This window comes from Urocitellus parryii, chromosome 12 (genome assembly GCF_045843805.1).
Source record: "Urocitellus parryii isolate mUroPar1 chromosome 12, mUroPar1.hap1, whole genome shotgun sequence".
Classification (NCBI taxonomy): Eukaryota; Metazoa; Chordata; class Mammalia; order Rodentia; family Sciuridae; genus Urocitellus; species Urocitellus parryii.
Window position 1 is genome coordinate 45,762,522 of NC_135542.1, and position 24,401 is coordinate 45,786,922.

At 35.5% G+C, this 24,401-nt stretch overlaps 1 protein-coding gene across 1 annotated transcript in view; it reads right to left on the reverse strand.

The window, feature by feature from the left end:
- Wdr35 (WD repeat domain 35) overlaps nt 1-23,954 on the reverse strand; it is a 61,353-nt gene extending 37,399 nt beyond the window's left edge. Inside the window, exons 1-11 of the mRNA XM_026409173.2 lie at nt 23,847-23,954; nt 23,040-23,157; nt 20,986-21,057; nt 19,653-19,745; nt 17,975-18,103; nt 16,474-16,607; nt 15,010-15,175; nt 14,327-14,472; nt 8,772-8,897; nt 6,180-6,365; nt 959-1,019 (exon numbers count right to left, since the gene is read on the reverse strand). Of these exons, the coding sequence (XP_026264958.2) occupies nt 959-1,019; nt 6,180-6,365; nt 8,772-8,897; nt 14,327-14,472; nt 15,010-15,175; nt 16,474-16,607; nt 17,975-18,103; nt 19,653-19,745; nt 20,986-21,057; nt 23,040-23,157; nt 23,847-23,870 (1,255 nt within the window). The 5' untranslated portion in view covers nt 23,871-23,954. The remainder of the gene's footprint in view (nt 1-958; nt 1,020-6,179; nt 6,366-8,771; nt 8,898-14,326; nt 14,473-15,009; nt 15,176-16,473; nt 16,608-17,974; nt 18,104-19,652; nt 19,746-20,985; nt 21,058-23,039; nt 23,158-23,846) is intronic.
- Nucleotides 23,955-24,401: the final 447 nt, after the last annotated feature.

Below are 24,401 nucleotides of genomic sequence, written 5' to 3' on the forward strand. Positions count from 1 at the left end.
AAATGCAAACATTTAGAGGTGACATTATCATTTCATTGCTTAGATTGAATGTCCAATACAGGAAAAAAAAAAAAAAGAAAGAAAGAAAGAAAGAAAAGAGTAGTTCTCAGAGTCAGAAAATAATTCAATGGGGTTTTTCAAATTTTTTGTTTAAATGATTTTTTTGTCATATTATATCCAATATACTACCATAAACTTAAAAGAAAACCATTACTTTTCAAAGTTCTGTGAAAGGGCAACAAAATATTTGTTAGTGATTATAAACAAGCTTCTCTGAACAAAATTTAAAAATTTTTGGTGGATTATTTTATAATTGTTGGATAGAGAAAAATGCAAAATTAAAGAAACAAATGAACTCTGAAAAAGGGGAATTTTTTAAAGCTGTCCCTATTAATAGACTTAATTTCATTAGAAAACTCTGGAAAGAGCAAACTCAATTTTACAAGCAGCTAAAGTGTTTTTATGGGAGAGGTATTTACAAGCAGTTATAAAAGTGATTTAACAGCAAAATTCTTTCTATAATCCTCAGATTATTACACTTAAGCATTATGTAGCATGCCAACTTCTGTACAATTATATTTCCCACTTAAAGCAAATAATGGCAATTATGAATAACCATGGATTTCAGATACAGTAACCTTTTAATTTATTATCTTAACTAGGATGCTTTTGAGAGTGAAATGGTGTGTTAATAAGTCTACCATGAGAACAGGTATAAGCTGGTACTGGACCTGACAACCAGAAAGTATGGACATTCTAATTAATATCATAGGTTTTTTAATTAGTGTTACAAATAAAACCTGATTGTTGTTCTGGGGATATGACTCAGTGGTAGAGTGCTTGCCTGTCATGCCCGAGGCCCTGAATTCAATCCCTAGCACAAAAAAGAAAAAAAAAAAATGAGGAACTAGATTATAGAGGAAAAGAGTAAACAAAATAAATATTAACACTTCCTTACCAATATCAATGTATTTGGGATCCAAGGGTGTGCCGATAGAATTACAAAGAACTAGCACAAACTGTGAACAAACAAAACAAAAACAAATATCACAACTCTTACTTACAACAAATAAAGAAATATATTTCATACTTATCTTTTTCAAGTATCATTAACTGAGAAATAATTGATAAAATTGTTAGGTGCAAAAAATAGCAAATAAAACAAGACAATCTAAGGCATTAACCATTTTAAAAATACAAATTAAAATTAAATGAAGGCTGATTTCTCAATATAACAGAATACCTCAGTTTTTAAGAGGACATTTTAGAAATACTGATACACTGGCTCCTTTTCATCATGTATACTTCTAAAATTCCTGACCAGTTATAACATCAAAATTCATTTTTATCTTATTATAACCAGCTATATAAGAACTAACTTAATTTGTTACCGTTGCACCAAATGTCTCCATTTCATTCTCCTCCTTTGAAGCAATATATAAACAACATGAGAAATTCAGAAAAATTCAGTTAATTCAGAAAAGACATAATCCAACCTAGTAAAAATGACTTATATTCAAATAATTATCAATGACTAATATTAGGAAGATAATAAAGCATGCTTTAGATCATACTGTTCTAAAGTGATAATTTCATTTTTCTTTCACTGTATCCTGTACTAACAGTACTATTCTATTTAGATGTTTTCCTGATCAGAATAATAATTTCAAATAAATCAATTTTATACATATTTTTGATACATATTTTACCTTTTTCAGCATCTCAATTATCTCAATTAAAACCTGTTTAATTAATTTCATAAATATAAACCAAATGATAAAAGGTATACTAAAAATACTATAATTTACCCTTCCACCCTTTAAAAGCTTATTTACTGTCCAAAATACCACAAGTTATATTTTTAATTTACTTTTCGTTTTCATCAATTATATTTTCAAAAAATAATTCTACAGGACTTCTTGCTAAAACTGGCACAGCATTCCTTTTCTACTCCCTTCAACTCCTGCTCTTGCTATTTATCTCTACAAATCTAAGTAACATATTTCTAGAGCTATTTCTGGTTTGGTTTTGTTTCAATCCAGTGCATTATCTGTCACCTTCCCATTATGAAAGATAAGAATTTTACTTTTTTTTCATCCTCTTTCCCAAAACCTGCCACCCAGGGGCATACTTCTATCCCTTCATCTTTCCACTTTTCACATAATTTTGTTAGATCAGAATTAGGGGGCTGGGATTTGTGGCTCAAGTGGTAGGGCGCTCATCTGGCACGCATGCAGCCCGGGTTTGATGCTCAACACCACATACAAACAAAGATGCTGTGTCCGCCGAAAACTAAAAAAAATAAATATTTTAAAAGATTTTAATTTAAAAAATCAGTGATCACATTATTTTGACTGTGTAAATGCTACTCAGCTGAGACTTCCATTATACCATGATTTATTTTCCTTTCAAGCATAGTTTGCTTTCCCTGTAGTTTATTATTATCTTTATTCTTTCCTTTGTTTAGCTTTCTAGGCACCCATTACTAACTCAAATCCCTGATTTTCCTCAGTTAAGTCTATCTCCTCCCAAGGGTTCAAACATTCTAGGGAATCTAACAATTGCATATGTTTAAATTTCTTCTGGAACCTTCTGCCCTTCTCTCACTGGCCTCCCTGGGCATGCTGCAGAGCAGCCAATTGGTACCACTCTTCACCAGGAGTCCTGTGCTCCTGTTTCTTCTTTCTTCCTCTTTCTTGGTTTATTCCTCATTTTCATGGACATTATCATCAAGTAACTAACTCCCTAAGATGGAACACCATGGAAGGTAAAATTTTTATAACCTTGCACATCTGAAAAAGTCTGTATTCCACCCTCACACTTAAGTGGTTTTCTTAGGATGTGGAATTTTAGATAGGAAGTCAGTTTCCTTCAAAATTTTAAAAGCGATTCTCCAAAGCATTGCTTTTCATAAGTCAGATGTCATTATGACTCCTTATCCTATGAAATCTGTTTTTCCTCTCTGAAATCTTGTAAGACTCTTTTTTTTTAATCCCCAGTGTTCTGAAATTTCACAGTGATGTGTCTTGATGTGGAAACACATTTATTCAATCTAGAATCTCAAGGGAAATTTTCCTGGATTTTTTTTTTTAAACTCATTCCATGCTATTTTGCTTTTACAGTTTTCTTAGAACTATTGTTCAAATACTAAACTTCCAAGACTAAGTTTTCTAATTTTCTTCTTTTTCACTACTTTCCATTTCTTTGTCTTTTTTGCTGTACTTTGTAGGGTATTTTCATGCAATTTCCTAACCATTCTGCAAAATTTTTCAATGGGATTCTCATATTTGTAATTTCTAAAATTTTCCTTTTCTATACTATTCTTATTTTATAGATGGAAACCTCTTAACTCTCTGAAGATAATAATGATGGTTCTTTGCAGAATACAGAATCTTTGAATTTTTCTTTTTGTCTAGTCTTTACTTCCTCCGAGTTCTTTTCTACTTGTGGTTATACTGGTATCTGTCTGTCAAATTCAATGCTTTCTTCAAATGTCTGAGAATTCTAATCTATCTGCTGTATTTAAAAGTGGAATGCCAATCAATAAATAGGCAAAAGAACTAAACACAAATTTCTCAAAAGAAAAAACACAGTCAACAAACATATTAAAAAAATGTTCAACCTGTCTAGCAGCCAGGGAAATACAAATAAAAATTACACTAAGATTTCATCTCACTCCAGTCAGAATGGCAATTATCAAGAATACAAATAATAATAAATATGGCAAGGATGTGAGGGAACAGGTACACTTATACATTGTTGGTGGGAATGCAAATTAGTACAACTACTGTGGAAAGCAGTGTGGAGATTTCTCAAAAAACTAGGAATGGAATCACCACATGACCCAGCTATCCCACTCCTCCATTCTTATCCAAAAAAACTAAATCAGCATACTATCATAATGTAGCCACTGCAATTTTTATAGCAGCACAATTCACAATAGCCAAATTATGGAATCAACCCAGACACCTGTCAATGGATCAAGAAAATGTGGTATATGTACACAATGGTGTTTTACCCAGCCATAAAGAAGAATGAAATAATATTTGCCAGTAAATGGATGGAAATGGAGAAAATCATGCTAAGTGAAATAAGACAGACTCAGAAAATCAAGGGTTGAAAGTTTTCTCTTATATGTTGGAGCTAAAGCAAAATAAGGGAAAGAAGTCAATGGGGAAAGAGATCAGATATCATAAAATATAGGGAAGATCAGTGGAGTAGGAAAATGAGAGGGAGAGAGGAAGAAAAACGGAAATACATTAATCAACAAAATCATGTCATATACATATATAAATGTACCAAAGGGAATTCCACCTTTATATATATATATAGAAAGCACCAATCAAAAATAAATAAAGGAGGGGCTGGGGGTATAGCTCAGAGCTAGAAAGCTTGCCTAGCACACGTGGGGTGCTGGGTTTGATTCTCAGCACCACATAAAAACAAACAAATAAAGGTATTGTGTCCATCTAGAATTAAAAATAAATAAAATAATAAATAAATAAAGGAGCCAGGCACCGTGATGCATGCCTGTAATCCCAGCAGCTCCAGTTCGGGAGGCTGAGTCACAAGGATCTCAAGTTCAAAGCCAGCCTCAGCAACGGTGAGATGCTAAGAAACTCAGTGAGACCCTGTCTCGAAATAAAATATAAAATAGGGCTGAGAATGTGGCTCAGAAGTCAAATGGCCCTGAGTTCAATCCCTGGTACCAAAATAAATAAATAAATGAGTAAAAGGAACATCAGTAGAGGAGGGAGGAGGGATGGGGATTGAAATCAAATTCCTTGTATATATAATTTTATCCAAAGGAACCCAAATACTATGTATAATTATAATGCTCTAACAAAATTTTTAAAAAGTGGGATATTAAAAGGCTACTTGGAATCTATTTGTCCATAAATAAGCCTTACTGAGCATGGCTTTTACTGTGAAGTGATCAAGCAGGGTTATTTTCTTGGAGATTCCCAATCTTAGTCTTTTCTCATGAGCTGATCAGATTCTTCAGGGAAGATTCTTTCAATCCGATACCTCAAAGCCTGATGCCTGGCTGCCAGTGCTCTGGGAACCAAGTAGGGATAGAGGACCAGGGGTAATGACAAATCATGAACTTCTCATTTAATTGGTTTTCAGTTGAGTTCTTCCACCCTTAGCTATGTGTGGTGCCCTTCAGTGCAGAGATCCCCTTTGATCCTCCCTGGAGATTTAAGCCCAGTCTTAATAGATGTTAAGCAAGCAGCTGCCCGTGTTCTCTTTCTATGGGGATCTGAGAACTTTCTTTGTTATATCTTTTTTTATATGTTAGTTTCTTTCTCAGGCACTCCCAGTCCTGTTCCTCTTCAACATTCTGTAACTAGATGCTTCTTTGCTTTTTCCATGAAAAATTTATGGTTCAGCTTTTTTAGACCTGCTAAGGTAATTATCACTAATCCACCTATTCTCTAACCTCCAAAATTTGTTGCCATTTCCTCTCCATTTCTGGTCCCTATGGGCTTGTGACTTTAAAAAAAAAAAAAAACAACTTTACTGTTATTCAGCAAGTTTCAGAAGAGAACAAAGCCAAATAAGGCTGTTCAAATGGTTACCTTTAACCAAAAATGTAATAAGGAAATAAATTATAACCTAGATAAAGACATTGGTAGTCCTATTTTGGAATATTTACATTTTTCTACAAATACTTAAATTGTTAGTACACTTTTTAACAAGATATTATATGTACTATTTATTTTGTGCTCTGAGATGACTTTTAAACTAATATAATTTCAAATAAAAGATTTCTCAATGTCAAAAGCTTCCCAAACTGTTACAAATAGTCATTGTTTTATCAGTTCTTTGGTATTTATTGCAGATATCTGGATATTCATTGTTTGCTTGTGAAATTTTAACTTGGAAAAGGATTATGGTGTTTTAAATATATTTCAGAGAAAAAAGCTTCAGTACTGAACCAGTCAATATGAACTGCCAATGATCAGCTGAATGGAGGGGGAAAAAAATCAGAGAATACAGAAGCAATGGAGTCATAGAGTTTTCCAGAACAGGTCTAGACTAACATGGCCAACAGACCCCGTGTTTCTGTACTTGCCGGTATCCAGGCCATGCTTGTGAATGTAGATAACTCTGGCACGATTATGCCAACCAGTTTGTTCACCAGTCTGTGCTTTAAGATACCAAGGAATTCCTACCTGAGGATGACTTTCATCAGCTTTTGTAGCCAAAATGCAGAAATCGCCACAAGTGGTAATGGAAATGATACTCTTCACATATTTAACATATTTCTCATTGTTTTTAGTGTCCCAAAAGACAACACAGTACTCAGGACGATCTGGTCTGGTATATGCATACACCACAGTATTTGAACAATAGCCCCACTAGGAAGAAAGGAAACAGAAAAGGGAAAGAATAGGAGGAGGAAAGAGGGGAGGGAAGAGAGAGGAAGGAAAGAATATTTAGCTTTGGGAGAAAAAATGCAATTTATTTTATTTTTACTCTAGGAATAATGCAGATAAGTACTTTATCAGTACTGACAAAATACATTCTTCAGAAATGGTAGAATTTCTGAATTCTGAATCTTCAGCTTCATACCTACCTTTTTTGCACTAAAATAACCAAAAAGGTAATAATAATACATTTTAAAAACAAAAAAAAAGTGATGCCAAAATAAATTCAGTGTGATTAACCCTCCTTATTTTTAATTTTTAAGACTTAAACTTCAGTGGTACCATAGCTAGTGTGAACCATCAATAGTGTTATCCCTGTCAAAATCTTAGATTCTGAGTCCACAGTCAATACTTAAAGATAGGTGTTTTGCCTTTCCCCATCCACATATTTTATGAAATTTGTTCTTATATCAAATCTTTCTGCATGATTTATTTAAAACAATAACAAAATGCAGATCCCTCCCCAACTTCCTGTCATGAAGAGCCTATAACATCTTTAGCTGTAACTATTCTAGTATTTATCATCACACTGCATAGCTATTGATTATGAAACTTAGGCACTTACAGCTTTCCCTTCTAACTCTTATAGTATACTTACATGTAATTTTAAATAAATTAATTCTCATTGTCCACATTACTTTTACTATTAGTAGCTAATAATTGTGTTTACTTTTAATGCCATGATTATTTTTTACAATAAATGTTGACTTTAAAATAGTTTTAGATTTGCAATAAAGTTGCAAAGATAATACAAAGTTCCCATATACCCCTCATCCATTTCCTTATTAACATTTTACATTGCCATAGCACATTTGTCACAATGAAGAAACCAATATTACTAACTAAACTTCACACTTTAAGTTTCTAGCTTTTCCCTAATGTCCTTTTTCTATCCCAGAATCCCATTTTAGACACATTATATTTAGATAACATGTCTCCATGGACTCCTTTGGGCTGTGACAGTTTCTCAGTCTTTCTCTATTTTCAATAACCTTGGCAATATAGAGGAGTACTGCTCTGGTATTTTGTAAAGTGCCCCTCAATCATGGGATTGCTGGTTTTTAGGAAGATCAACAGAGATGTGACATGATCTCGACACGTCCTATTAGGAGGTACGTGGTATCCACATGACATCACTGTTGATGTGGTGTTCATGGGGATTTCCCACTGTTAAGCTACTTTCTCTTTCCTCTCTCCATCCTCCATTCTTTGGAAGTGAGTCACCAAGTGCAGCCCATACTCAAGCCAAGGAACTGGGACTATGCTCTACCTTTTGGAGGGGGAGTACATAAGTGAGATAGTATACTTCTGTAAGTAAGATCTGTTTCTTCTCTCCCATTTGTTTTTCATTAAAGTAAGTTAATTTTATCAGTATTGGCTCACAGACATTAACTTCATAATTTGGGTTATAATGAACTTGCAACATTTGTTTTATTCCTCAAATTGCTACACCTTAAGCCAAAGAGAGCTCTTCCTAGTTGTCTGCCATGTTCCTTTGACGTGGCCACATTTTTTTTGTGTTAGGGTTCTTTATTACTGTCTGGCATTGTTAAGATGCTCCAGACTTATGTTATATTTTCCTTGCTCTAGTCCTAGAATCAGTCATTTCTCTGAGGGGCTTTGCCCTTTAAATGAAATATATAAGATTCTTCATAACAGATAATTTATCAGATCATATTTCAAACTTGTTTTGGATCAAATATTAAGTTTAAGATAAAATAGTGATTAAATATCAAGTTGCTCTCTCATTTTTCCCCCTCCTAATCTATTCTCTACCCTTCTCTATTCTGCTGAGCCCTGGAAACTGATTTCTATGAACTCCATCACCTGGGCTACCTTGCCAACTGGTGCCTAGTTGGATTTGACCAGTAAAAGGCACATGAAGTAGAAAGATGGAGTATCTACTCCCCTATCTGTCTCTGCCTGGCCAGTTGGTGGTAGCCAAGCCCCTGCTGGGCAGCTTCTCTTACACAGCCAAAGCTCTCATGGAATGTTACTCCCTTGCCCCTTCCAACTGGGGGCACTGGTGATGGCATCTATCTGCTAAGCACTGGGTGCCTGCTTTATCTCCCTTGCTGTCCCTTAATGCTACCCACACATCTGTAACAAGCCCTTCAATTACTCTGGTGGGTGGGCCATCTGTTTCCCACTGAGACCCTGACTCATAGGGTCATTTTACTAATTATACACAGTATACTAGAAAAGCTAGTTTTAAAGTCCTTGTGGACAACAAAAGCCTCCTTTCTGTTAGTTTCTAAAACAAAACCACTATGAATATAATGAGTTATAACAAATTATTTAGTTAAAAACACTTTATTTTACAAATGTTCTTAATACCTTATAATCGGGCCGAATGTTCGCAAAATATATATAGGAATCAACAGTTAGTGCAATTTTCAGTCCATCTCCTTCCCAAGATAGTGCAGACATCTGCTTTCCAGGAACTTTCAAAGTGCCCAAATGCTGGGGGGAAAAAAAGTATTCAATCTAAAGTATCACAATGTACAAATTACCATTGAACATTTCATGGAGATCAAAAGTGGTATGAAGACTCTCTTGTGAAAGTTTATCACTAATTTTAAGATCATTTTCCTTACATTTTAATTACAAAAAAACATGAGTATGATTGGAGATATTTACAGGCTATATCCAAAGAATGTTAGCAAATGTCATCAAATCTACCATGTCATAGATTAAAATATACATCTTTACTTTTATGTAAAACTAAGAAAAAACATGCTAATTAAAATATGATCACTTTGATTACATGATGTGTGCCAATTTTTTCTTTGTGTTCTCAGGATTGAACCCAGAGGCATTTGTTTACTGCTGAGCTACACCCCCAATCCTTTTAATTTTTTATTTTGAGACAGAATCTTGAACTAAGTCATGAAAACTGCTCTTGAACTTGATATCCTCCTGCCTCAGCCTCCTGAGTTACTGGATTTACAAGCACGTGTCATCACACCTGGCCAATGGATCCAAATTTTAGACTTGTAAAAAGCTATACTTTTTAGAGTCCATGAAAGTTTATAATAGTAACTTCAATACTGAAGTCCTACCTTTCTCTTTCCTCCCCAACAAACAACCAATCACCAAGACCCATTGCCTTTGCTCCTTTCAATGGTCACAAAGAAACAATTGTGGAGAAAACTATGGGAATAGCCTCCCTTTCATCTCTTTCCTTATTTCTACCCTCTTTCCCCCAGATTCCCTCTCTACTCTGCTATTATAATTATCTTTCTGGAACAAAACTCTAATCATAACCTTCCCTGCTTTAAAAACATAATAATACTTTTTAAAAATCAATAGCTCCCCATTGGTCATAATTCTTGAGCATGGAATACAATACCTTTTTCCCATCTGGCCCAAAAGTACCTTCCTTGCTGAATGCCCTACCATACAGCCATAGTTATGTGTGCCCACTTGTGAGAGAACTACTCTGCCACCATACCTTAGGCCCATATTGCAGCTCTTCTGCCTGAAATCCTCCTCTTCTTTCCCCATGCCTCCTTATCCTTACTATTCCTTGTCCTCCTGGAGAATCCCTCTTCATCCTTCAAATATAACTCAAATAGCTTCCTCAGTGAGCCTGGCCTTCTTCTCTCCATGGTTCCAGGGAATGCAACAGTAAGTTCCTCCAGAGCACTCACTTCATGGTCAAATTAGTTTGTTCATAAACTAACATTTGATGAGTGACTCAATAAGCAAGTCAATGAACACAGCCCTTTTAATCTATGGTTCTCATTTGACAGGCCAGTATAATCCCCCAAATTAGAATTAATTGCACTGGCATCCCTTATTCTGAAGCAGATGTATCTAAAGTCAAATTTCATGTTGCTTATGGTCTGAATGTTTGTCCCTTTCAAAATTTATGTTGAAATTTGACCTGGAAACAGTACTAAATGGGGTGGCTTTTAAGAGCTGACTAGGAATAATGCCACTGGAAAAGGGTGATTCGGCCCCTGTTGTCTCTTTCTTGCCCTTCCTCTTTCCTGTCCCACCCTCCTCCATGTGATGACACAATAAGAAGGCCCTCACCAGATGCTGCAGCCTTGATGTGGGACTTCTCAGCCTCTAAATCTGTGAGCAAATAAACTTCTGTTCACTATAAAATGTCATAACAGTCTAAGACAAATGTACTGAACCCCATTTTGCCAAGGAAACCAATGGAAACAAAAAACTCAAGTTTTAACCTAGAAGGGTCCATCTTGCTGCCTACATGAAACCAAAAGGGAACTGAAAGTTTTTATGATCATACACTTGATATTGACCCATTCACAGAGAGAGAATAAAGCCATCTCCTAAATGTGCAAACCAATCAGGTGTTAGCCGCAGCAAGGGCAGAAACCAGACTTAGTAAGCACTGGTTATGTGCCAAGCACTGGCTATGTGCCAAGCCCCGGCTAGGTACTTCCTCATTATTATCTTCTTTCATCTTTATGATAGTACCAGGAGGCATTACCCTTCATTCACAAAACAAGTAAACTGGACTTCGGTGATTAACTAACTTAATACAAACTACACTGTGGAAATGGGATTCAAAGCCAGTTCAACCTGACCTCAACCACATTACCCCGAGACTACAGTGCACAGCTAAGACCACAGTGCAAAACTCAGTGAGCCCTAACCTTCAGACTTGAAGCAGACTCTTCTCTGAGGCTTCTTTAAGTTTGAACCTTAGAGATCCTCTTTCTAAGTATCTTCCCAATTTTAACAATAAAATAGATCCAAAGATAAAATCCCCCATATGTTCACTCATCCCAAAAATATCAAGTTACTAATATGCCCTGAAGAGCTACAACTGATACTTTTAAGTACAGTTGAACCAAAACCTTCCTTCTTACATTTTTCAGGATATGCTTAACATACTGTTTTGCAAGATAAAATATATAGACCTTAGGACCCATGTTTTTCTACCTGGAAAAGGCTGAAGTAAAGGGGGGAAAAACAGATAAAATAACATAATGTTAAATCAATGGGGACCCACAAAAATAATCAACAAGTATGAGTGAAGATTATAAGCATAGAAATAATTAGAATTCAGATTTTTATTTAGGTATCTTAAAAACTCTGATTTTGTTTTTGTTCTTTGTTTTAGTTTTTACATCTACCAGAAATACTGTTAGCCAACAACACACAGAGAGTGCCTCCTCTCTGCAATACATTCACTGGGTAACTCTGAGGTACTGATTGAAAAGCACCAGATAATACCATTTATTATCCTTATAGAAAAGTTCAAAATACATAAAAGTATTAATATTAAAATACAAAAACAACTAGCATGAACTTTTTTACTGCCAAAAATTCTCATTATTGCAATCTATGGTGAATTTACAAAAACTAACAAGGTATCCAAAAGGACAAAAATAGAGTATAAGGTTGCCAAATAAGACAGGCAAATATATATTAAGCTCTCATTTTTTAAATTCACAATACATTAATTATCTTTTTTTAAATATTTACTTTTTTTAGTTAGAGGTGAACACAATATCTTTATTTTTATGTGGTGCTGAGGATCAAACCAGCGCCTCACGCATGCTAGGCGAGCACTCTATCTATGAGCAACAATTCCAGCCCAATACATAAATTATCTTACCTGAATGTTCAATGCTACTTCAGAAAATTATCTTTAGAATATAATTCATTTATAATATCATTGAAAGTAATAATATATGCTTATATTTTAATGTAGCATCATTTAAGAGTGATTGTTCTTGGGGCTGGGGCTGGGGCTCAGTGGTTGAGTGCTCGCCTAGCATATGCAAGGCATTGGGTTCAATTCTCAGCACCACATAAAATAAATAAATGAAGGCATTGTGTCTGATTACAACTAAAAATATATATATGTTTTTAAAAAAAGATTGACTGTTCTTGTATAATCTGGAGATTAATGCTCTGTCTGAGGTATGAGTGATAAAGATTTTCTCCCATTCTGTAGAAATGCTGTTCACATTCTTGATTGTTTCCTTTGCTGTGAAGAAGCTTTTCAGTTTGATACTATCCCATTTATAGATTTCTGATTTTATTTCTTGTGCTTTAGGAGTCTTATTGAGGAAATTGGTTCCTAAGCCAACATGATGGAGAGTTGGGCCTACTTTTTCTTCTAGTAAGCACAGGATCTCTGATCCAATGCCTAGGTCCTTGATCCCACTTTGAATTGAGTTTTGTGCAGGGTGAGAGATAGGCATTCCGTTTCAATCTATTACACATAGATTTCCAGTTTTCCTAGCACCAGCTATCTTTTCTCCAATGTATGTGTACAGCACCTTTGTCTAGGATGAGATAAATGTATCTATATGGATGTGTACCACCTATACCTCAGCTAGAGCACTAAAATCCATTTATACAAAGAACTCAAAAAACTTAACACCAGAAAAACAAATAACCCAGTCAATAAATAGGCAAAGAAACTGAACAAGCACTTCACAAAAGAAGAAACATAAATGGTCAAAAAATATATGAAAAAATGTTTAATACCACTAGCAATTAAAGAAATGTAAATTAAAACTACACTGAGATTCCATCTTACTCCAGTCAGAATGGCAATTATAAAAAATACAAGTACCAAAAAATGTTAGCAAAAATGTGGGTAAAGGGGCTGAGGTTGTGGCTCAGCAGTAGAGCGCTCACCTAGCACATGCAAGACTCCTCAGCACCACAATAAAAATAAATACAATAAAGGTATTGTGTCCAACTACAACTAAAAAAGTATTTAAAAAAAAAAGAATGTGGGTAAAAAAGTACACTCATACATTGCTGGTAGGATTGCAATTTGGTGCAACCACTATGGAAAGCAATATGGAGATTCCTCAGAAAACCCGGAATGGAATCATCATTGGACCCAGTTTTCCCACTCCTCAGTCTTTACCCAAAGGACTTAAAATCAGCATACTACATCACACAGCCACATCAATGTTTATAGCAGCTCAATTCATAATAGCTAAGCTATGGAACCAACCTAGGTGCCCTTCAACAGATGAATGGAAAAATAAATTGTGGTACATATACACAATTAAATATTACTCAGCCATAAAGAAGAATGGAATGATAGCATTTGCTGGTAAATGGATGGTACTGGAAAATATCATGCTAAGTGAAATAAGACAATCCCAAAAAACCAAAGGCCAAATGGTCTCTCTGATATGTGGATACTAACCCAAAACAAGGGAGAGTGGGGAGGGAAAGAATAGAAATCCATTGGATTAGACAAAGGGGAATGAAGGAAAGGGAGTGGGGATGGGAAATAGGAAAGACAGTAGAATTAACTGGACATAACTTTCCTAGCCTGCACTTGAATACATGACCAGGGTAACTCCCATCAGGTATAACCACAAGAATAGGATCCTAAATAGAATAAGTAATACTTCATGTATGTACAATATGCCAAAATACAGTCTACTGTCATGAATAACTAAAAAAATATATTGACTGTTAAGACAGGTTTTATTAAAACAATCACTGTAATAAATTAAAATTATTAGAAATTTGCCAGAAGGGCAGGCAGATATGTATGTTTAATACCTAATCATATTTAAAGTATTACATTAAAAAGGAAAAAAATGAACCTCAAACAGGTATATTATACTAAAATCTACTCAAAAACCAGCTGTGAAAAGAGCTATTCAGGTTATAGAGAAAATATTCTAAATAACTACTGCACAGTGATTTATATCAAACTTAGGGCTTTCTACATGTACAGATCATAAAATAAATTCCATGATAAAATAAAATGAAAACATGTAAAGTGAAGACATTAGTCAGATATATCAAGATTATTACTCAAAATGTCCTTAAAAGAAAATGTGACAAGTTTTTACCTTTCCTCCATTCTTTTTTCCCTGCTTGCCACTATACCATTAAATGAAAAGAAGATAAACTAATACATTTACCTCACCAAATGGAGTGTAAAACTGCACCATGTTGACATCTTTATCCTGAGTGACTGCTTTCTGAGAGCCTGCCACGGCTAACACACTGCCAGTTTGGTTCCACTGGATACCGACCACATACATGCCAGTGTCAATCAAAACTGGATCTAGTCAAAAAGGGAAGGAAAATGAAGTATCTGTGTTAGCATCTTAGTTGAAAGGACTTGATATTAAGAACAATTTTCGGGGGCTGGAGATGTGGCTCAGCGGTAGCGCGCTCGCCTGGCATGCGTGCGGCCCGGGTTCGATCCTCAGCACCACATACCAACAAAGATGTTGTGTCCGCCGAGAACTAAGAAATAAATATTGAAAATTCTCTCTCTCTCTCCTCTCTCACTCTCAAAAAAAAAAAAAAAGAAATATTTCTAAAAAAAAAAAAAAAAAAAAAAAAAAAAAAGAACAATTTTCGGGCTGGGGTTGTGGCTCAGAGGCAGAGCACTTGCCTAGCATGTGTGAGGAACTGGGTTCAATTCCCAGCACCACACTGAACTGGGTTCCATCCCCAGTTTCCACCCAAAAACAAAATAAAGGTATTGTGTCCATTTACAACTAAAAAAATATATAAGAAAAGAAAAAAAAAGAACAATTTTCAAGTATGTTTTAAATTCTCCAATTTAAAAAAAAAAAACAGAAATTTTACTTACTTTGGTCATTCTCGTGTTTCATTATTTGGCATCTCCCATTGTCAAAACAAATAGCAAGGCAAGGGCAATCAGGCTCCACATAGCCCTCTGTGCCATGGTACCAATGAATTCCTGCAATGCTGATTGCTCCAGTGACGTTCACCAAACATTTCAGCTTCATTTTCATCTAGATAGAATTGGCTAGATTTAATATTTACATTTTGAAACAGAGCAGTATGAATGACACCATAAATAGGATTTAAAAATCTGGATGTGAATGCAAGCTTAATCACTTACTGGTTTATCAACCCTGAACAAATCACTTATCTAACTCTATTTTCCCCGTGTGTAAAGTGAAGGTTAAAAAAAAGGGGGGAGCCAGGCATGGTGGTGCATGCCTGTAATCCCAGTGACTAGGGAGGCTGAGGCAGGAGGATCATTAGTTCAAAGCCAGCCTCAGCAATGGCAAGGCACTAAGCAAATCAGTGAGACCCTGTCTCTAAATAAAATACAAAAAAAGGGCTGGGGATGTGGCCCAATGGTAGAGTGCCCCTGAGTTCAATCCCTGGTACCAAAAAAGAATTTTTTTTTAAAGGAGGATGTGGGAGACTCAGATGACAAAATATATGAAAGTACTTGGAAAATAGCAAAGTGTCATACAAACGATACCAATTTTATTTTCAGCTATCAGTGGATTCATGAACTATCCCAATCCTCACTCAAAACAAAACTGCCCCATCAGTAATCAGAGACCTACCACAGCTAAATCTTGCAAATCCAAAACTTTTCTCCAGATTATGCTACCTAAGCCTCCTTTTTTTTACCCTTTTTCTAAAAATTGATTTTTCTCCCCTATGGTTTAAGTTTTCCATTCTTTTTACAAACAACCATTAGTTACTACAAAAATAACCTTGGTATCTGCATGTAAACTTTGGCTTCAAGCAGCAGAAGACATTCTCAAAACTTAAATTATACATTATTCTACTGTATCCCTCTACTTCAATGTACTAGCACCTTGTCCCATCCAACTACCAAAAGATCAAACTTAAAAGCTACACTCTAATATGTTGCATCAATTTGCCTTAAAGAAGCCAAGATTTGGTTTTAATATTTTTTTAAAGTTGGAAGATTATAAAAAAATTTAAAAGTCAAACTAAGGACTAATTAGAGGGGCTTGGTGGCACATGCCTGTAATCCCAGTGACTCTGGACACTGAGGTAGGAGGATCTCGAGTTTGAAGACAACCTCAGCAATGCAACAAGGCCCTCAGCAACTTGGTAAGATCCTGTCTCAAAATAAAAAATAAAAAGGTCTGGGGATGTGACTCAGTAGTTAAAGCACTCCTGGGTTCAATTCCCAGCATCAATAAATAAAGAAATAAAGACTACATAAGCCATCATAATAAATAAATGTGTATGCATATGAATGATATATTAAAAATCATATAAAATTATATACATAAAAACAACAAATATATATGCTTACTATAAAATTTCCTTGATTATCATAAATGTGTATTTCACCATTTGCCATTCCAAAAAGTAAGATTTTACTATCTGATGACCATGCTACATGGCACAACTGTACACCCTTCAGGTCTTTTCCCCAAATACGATTGCCTAAAACAAAAGATAAACATAATTATTAAAAGTTCAGATTCATGATCCTCCAACAGCTGCTTTCAACATTTTTGTTTCCCTAAAGAGTTCTCACATTCCTCTCAGCATTCATGCAGTCATTCAATTTATTTGGTCAATAAATATTTACTGAGCACTTATAGGAGGCAAAATACCCCAGAGACATTTAAAATAGCAGCTGTTTCAAACTCTCCCATTTCTTCACTCCCAATTAACAGATGAGGCCATCTTCTACTTTGGAAAAGAAATAAAAGCTCCCGAAAAAGAAATTCAGGACATTTAGAACATAACTAAATCCACACTTATCCACTCTGCTTAGCTCCTGATACAAAGGAAGAGGTTATCTCCCAACCAGACCTCTGTCTAAGGTTAATCCTTCCACCTAATCTATGATCTAATCCATTCCATCTTTGCAAAAATCTCCCTTAGTAAATTATTCTCATTTTCTTTTTCTCATTAAACTTATCTTTCTAGGCTCTTTCTAGTAAACACTTAAATATATGCATATCTTCTAAATCATCACCTCAAATAAAAAACAAACAAAATAAAACAAAAAAACACTTTCCTCAACTCTAAGCTCTCCATCTCGCTACCATTCTATTTTCACCATTCTCTCCTAACCAAAGTTCAATAAGTTGTTGAGGCTGACCTCAAACTTGCAATCCTCCTGCCTCAGCGGCATGAGTTGCTGGAACTATGGGAAAAAGCCACTGTACCTAGCTTACATTCTTAGTTTCTAAAACCATAGCTATTGCTCTATAAAGTTCTCAGAAATATTCACTGACTACAATATATATATACACACATATACACACACAGATATGAAAATGACTTTAAAATGTTATTTCTCTATCAACAATTTCATTCACATTAATACCAAGGTGCTGACTTACAGAAGACCCAGTTTCATCTACATATTAGAATCTGAAAGACATAGGTTTTAAGGTTATAAAATACAACTAACAATTATATACTATCTTCTACTGAAAATATCATATATTATTATGATTTTATGTACTTTTTGAAAATAAAATCTATGCATTTATATAGTCTAACCAATATAAAGATGAATTATATGATGGACATATTTAAAATAATGTTGAAAAATTAATTCATTTTTTTCAGTGCCACTGTAGGAAATCAAAAAAGAATAGATTGTTTTCTCGTGTAGACTTAATAAATGGTTAGGACCAAAAGGTGCTTCTTAGATTTCAGCAAAATGTATAGCAACTATTTTCTCTTTTTATGTCTATTTTTCAATCAGAATGCTAACAATTAACTTAAATCTCTAAAGATAAAAAAGTAAGCTAAATGTTGATCTTAGTCCTATATCCAATAAATGCAATTACCATCCACTGAACCCACTATCACAGCCCCATCTTCATACACAATGCAGATCTTCTGTCCATCAGCATTCCAACTCATACTTCGAACCACTGATTTATTCCGATTGTTGATCATTTCCTCATACCAAGAGCCTGATTTCACAAATTAAAAAATTACAAGTCAAAACTTTCACATCTATTAAATGGTACTTAAGAGTTGACAACACTTCATAAAGTACACTGTGCAATAAATAACTGCAAAGTTTTGTCAACCTGAGATATTAAACTAGAAAACCTTCAAATCAACATAAACAAAAGAAAAAATTAACATAGGCCTTGACTAATAATCTTTTCAAAGACTATCACAGAAAACACAACGAATGCCCAGCTCTTTTCTTTTTACTTTTTCTCTTTTTCTTGCTTTCTTCTTGTCAATTAAAAAAGAAAATTTCATTTGCTTTTGCAGGGCCAAAACAAGTTATTTTTCTGAAGGCCTAACTTTTCCCACTTGAAACTTATCTTTTCAGATAATAACTAAGCAGGGGGGAAAACAGAATAACAACAACCTTATATGTATGCATAAACTCTCTGATGACTAGTTTAAGCATATGAGATAAAAGCACATTAAGTAAAACTCTTTAAAAAATTCTTAAGCAATTCATGTTACATCAGTGGTACATTACATATGCCATCACTAATGCTGAGAACAAAGACATTTGAGCTACACAGAGTTGGACAGAGATGTGACTTCTTTCATAATATAATCCAATTAGAAGCAAAAGAACAGGGAATTTTGTCTTATTTTTGTGTTTTTTAAAAACTTTACCACTTTCTGGCCTAGGGAACTCTGGCCATCAGCCAAGCAAATGTCATGTGATTTGAAATAACTGGTCAGCGCAGGGTATTAATAGAATTAGGATTGAAGCCCAGAGATAATTTATCTTGGAAACAAAGTTCACTCCCATCTACTTTACTTTCTACCCCACTCCACTTTTCAAATACACATACTTTAAAAATAATATTCAAGCATTACCACATATTTTTTAATTATAGGTTTGTAAACAACATACCCTGAACCTTTTGAAAACAACACATATGTACCTTTCCCTTTAAAAGACAATGGCTACAGGCTTCAAGAGAACATGTATCATGAGTTGCTTTTCTAGTAATAATGATGCATCTAAACTAATCCTTCTCTTTCCCTCTCTACCTTACTCTGTCTCTTATAGATAAGAGGCAAAAATTGTAGGTCAGTAGCCAGAGCCAAGATAAAATCTGCATCCATGAAAGAAAAGGAAGCTGACTGGTCCAATATAGGAAGTGAATTACTATTGCTGCTGAATTCTTCATAAATGTGCTTTCTTCTAGTGTACTAACTTCAACCACCAGCCACATAGGACCTAATTCTTGGTGGAAATCTGCAGGGGTTAGAGGAAGGAGAAGAAGAGCTATCTAAGAGTAGAAACTATTTTACCAAGTTAATAAGTTCACTTTGGAGTCACTTAATTTGCTTTCTTAATGCAAAGTTACAGCTCAAAGGAAATAAAATAAAAAGTAAGCTACAATAAATCCAGAAATATCATCACTATGCAATCAGCTCTTCTGGTTACCAGGGGTCTATTTTAGAGATGTTATTTCTCCATCCAAACACTGTGATCCAGACTCCAATTTGTGAAAGATTAAAGCAGCTCTCCTAATGTACCTTTATATAACATCCAGACAATGATAAGCCCATTTTGATCACTGGTGGTCAATTTCTGATACTGTTCATTCCATGTTACAACTTGAACAGAACCTAGAACATTGGAAAATAAATTAGACACTTAAAAATGGCTACAATTAATTTCAAATTTGTACCTTTATATAAGCAAACATCAAGAACATGTTACAATCAAGACTTCCTATGCAACTAACCAGTTTTTCAAATATTATGAATATCAAAAATATTCATAGGATATAATTACTGAGATCACTAATTTCCTACAACAATGCTTAATACTCTCACATCCATCCCTATTTCATGCCTGCAAAGGCACACTTCATGGAAAGCTGCCAGTAAATCAGATAGTGGAAACAAAAGTAAGCATGATTTACCAAGCTGGCTTGCCTCCCAAGGATAATGATGTCCAAAGGACACCAAGTTGTTCCCTTGAATTGTTTGTTCATTTTTGGTTGAAAATGCCCATTCCCCCTTTCTGTTTCCCTCTTTCCAACCTCCCGGGTTTTACACTCTATTTGTAATACACTTTAAGTATATATTAAACCTGTGGGTGACATTAGTAATTAATTTCTTTTAATTATATCTCTAAATACTTTGTATGTATTTTAAGGATACTCTCTTTCATAACTATCTTACAAATTTAAAAATCTAATCTGATAAAATATCATTACCTAACACACTGTCCACTTTCAAATTTCAATTGTCAAGGTGTCCATTTTTATGTTTATTTTTATTTATGTATTTATTTATTGCCTTATTGGGGATTAAACCCCAGCCCTCATACATGCTAGGTAAGCTTTCTTTCACTGAGTTATATTCCCAATTCATTTTATTTTACTTTGTGCCAGGGTCTTGCCAATCTTCCCAGGCTATCCTTGAACTTGGGATCCTCCTGCCTTAGCTTTCCCAGTAGCTGGGACCACAGCATGCACCACTGTACCCAGTTGTAATATTCTTTATAGATACTTGTTTTTTCTCATTTCAGGATCCCATTTAGGATCATATTGTGCATTCAGTTGTTACATCTTTAGTATCCTTTAATCTGTAATTATCAAACAATCTTTAAAAGGAAAATAATATTTATGTATTATATATACATATATATATCATCCACAGAGAAATAACAGTATTTTTCACAGATAACACCTACTTTTTTCAGGTTTATGGAAGAATGAATGACTCTGGACAATATTAATTATGACTCCATAAAAATAATATCATAATTTTTTAAAATGTTGACATTTCTACATTAAGTAAATGGTTTCTAAATGACTAACTACAATTTACACATAATAAACAAAACTGCTGGACTCACCACTATGACCTTCAAGAGTCTGATTCATAGAAAGATTACTAGGGGCAGCAAGACCCCTCAATTTTGCATCATCTAAAAAAAAACAAAACAAAGAAAAGTACCATGAACAATGAATAAAAGGAGAAACAACAATGGGAATTTTGATGAAGGGGATGTTAAAGAGAGGCAGGACTAGACTTCCAGCTTGAGCAAACGAGTGAAATTAACATACAAGTTGAAACAGAACTGAAAAAAGAATTAAGAGATCAAGAGTTCCATTTTGGACATAGTAAATATAAAATGCCTATGAAAGATTCCAGTGGAGATGCCCAAATCTGAAAATTCAGGACTATTCTGGAGATATAAATGAGGGATCATCACCCTACAGATAGCATTTAAGGTCATGGGAATAAAATAACAAACCTAGAGAGCAAATATAGAGAGAGCCCACAAACAAGTTCTCAGGAATTCCAATTGTTAGAAAAGAAGAATCTAGCAAAGTGACCAAGGACTGTTCAGTCATCATAGACAGGAAGGTAGAGTGTGAATATACTTAAATATGTTTAAATATGACAAAATTCAAATTGTTTGACTTCTTCTGTATTAAAAAATGTTTCAAAAAAAAAGAAAAGAAATGGTCAAACACATAGTGAGAAAGAACAACATAGACCTTGTCTCAGAAAAACAGAACTAACACTTTCAATGTTGAACAAAATACATTCATGTCTTAATGTAACTAAAACTTTTACATATTTTAGACAAAATAAGTTGTATATATATAATATATATATGATATATATATTATATATATGCATATATATATATACATCCATACACATTTAAAAAACATACCAGAGATATTTTTCTTTTAACACAGTTAAGATTAAACTACAAAACATCAGAAGCCAAACTTTGATACTTAAATATCTATCTTCCAATCTGCCTTTTATTTCACATAATTAGTGTAGCACATCAAAACAATTATTCTATTCTTTGCTTAGGATGTTCATGAGCCCTTTGTGTAGTGTTACTTATAGGCTGTGTGACCTTGGGTAAGTTATTAAATGATCATAGCCCCAATTTTCTCACCTGGAATACACACCTTTCAAGAGTATTTTAAAGCCAAATGAGACAGCACAGGTTAACCATCTAATACACAGGAAATATTTAATAAACACTGTTCAAAGGGTAGTCGGAGCATTAGCAATACCAGCATCACTACAGATGCAAATTCTCAGGCCCTGTCCCAAGGTCTACTCTGGGGACGGATCCCAGAAATCCATTTTAACAACCTCTTCTGGTGATTCTTATGCCTGACAAATTTTGAGAGGTCATGCTATAAAGGAACCCAAAATGTAATATAGTTTACCTCATTTGACAAAATAATGAACTAAAGTCCAAAGATATTCAGCAACTTGCTGAAAGTCATTCAGTAATCTTGTGGCAGAACTGATTCCAATGTCAATCTCTTTATCTAGATCTCCAGCCTAGATAGGGATTACCTAGATCCCTAATAGTATGGAAGAGTAATAGTATGGAAGTTAAATAAAAATAAAGTTGTTCAATGTGATTCCAGAGAACTACAAAAAGAAAGAAAGAAAGCTACAAAGATAAGAGATCTATTAATAAAAGAGTAACATATATTCTATTTTCTGTTTGGGGGCACTAGTTGTATAATCACAATACATCTGATAAGGAAAAAAAGATGATATGGACCTGTAAAAAACTGCCAAAATGTGAGATTTTGTGATGTTACTGAAATGTTGATTGGCATGATTTTTATTAGACTCCTAATAACAGAGGGCAATAATTGGACCTGGCACAAGACAACATAGTGACTTGGTTTCATCTTTCATTCATTTTCATTTCCCATCAATAATTTCAGCAAAAGCTGAATGTTCACATTTGACATTCTCTGACCTTTTCTCTAGAAAAATGTCACAAGATGTTTAGGGTTTTTTGTTTTTAAAAGAATTAGAATTTCATATTGACAAATACCAAGAGCATATGGCACTGAATCAATGACACTTTTCCTTTTTCTATAATTTCAGACATGTGAGCTTGCATTCATTTACCTGTCTGTGTCTCTAATTTCAAAACTTTCAGTAATCCATCTTCACCACCACACGCTATGAACCCTTGGTCCTTGTTCCAGGATACGCATTTTAGCTTCACATTATTGGGAATGGCAATCTGTAAAAGCAATCACAGTCACGTTAGCAACTTTTCACGAAGGAGTTGGGAAGTACGTCTACAGGAGATGAAAAATGATGAAAGTCTTTCAAGAAGAAACACGAAAGCCTTGCAGGAAAAAAAAAAATGAGCTGTCATGAAAATGGGCATGTTCCTCTGAAATGTCCCGTGCTCTACAATTTGATAAAAAAGGAAAGAAGTGCACACAAGACAAAGGCGAAGGCTGCGGGGAAAGCTAGGAGGTAAGTCACCTGAGGTATTTTTAAAGGGTGGATGAGGACTGGAGGGTTACTGACCCATTCCACCGGTCTGTATTCCCTTTCCCCCTAGAACACTTAGGCTACCTTTTGTTATTTTTTTTTTTTCTCTTGCGCGATGATGATCCAAAGTCAACTGGATCACCACTGGTGATAGATCACCTAGTGATCTATCCCGCGGGCACCCAAAAGGACCCGGTCGGGGACAGGTATGGCAGAGACGCGTGAGAGGGTTTCTGGCTTGGCTAAGGGGGACCAGGGGTTCCGGGACCCGAAGAAGGTCCGGGGCCCGACCAGGCGGGCAGGTGGGCAGCGGGGCAGCAGAGCCGCGATCAGGGCCCGGTGAAGCCGCTTGGCTTAGCGGGAAGGATGCGGGAATGGCCCATGGGCTGCGGGCACTGAGGAGGAGCGGGGCGGCCCCAGGAAACTCACTTTCTTGCTCAGGTAGAAGAACATCGTGGGAACCCAGAGCGAACGGCCGCAGCGGGCAAAGCCCGCCGCTGGTCACCGGTTCTCCGCCTCCAATTCCGAGTACCAGCGGCTCTGGATGGCTCCCGTCGCCCTGGCAACCGCCGCTACCCCGGCGCATCCGGGGCGCGAAGAGGCACTTCCGGTGTCGTCCGAGCCCCGGAGGTCGTGCGCCTGCGCAGGCTCTGAAGACCCGCCACGCCACACCTGGCATGGCTGTGCTTCAGGTGTCCTTAGTGTCAGTACAAACAGGAAAGGTGCCCAAACCAGTGAGGTCACCAGGATCTGGTGTTTTGTAAGCTCCACTGTCCCATCATTCATAAAAGGAAAAGTCATTTATTGCACTTGGTATCTAGTGCCATCGGCCAGGCGGAGCAGATGTGCGTTTTGAGGATTGGTTGCCCTTTGCTTTGGGGCTTTGCGGGGCCCTCTGGGGCAATCTGAAAATAGGAGACTCTGTTTATTTTGTTTGGGAATTTTTAAAAGAGCTCCTTATAAAAGGAACACTATGAACTTGGG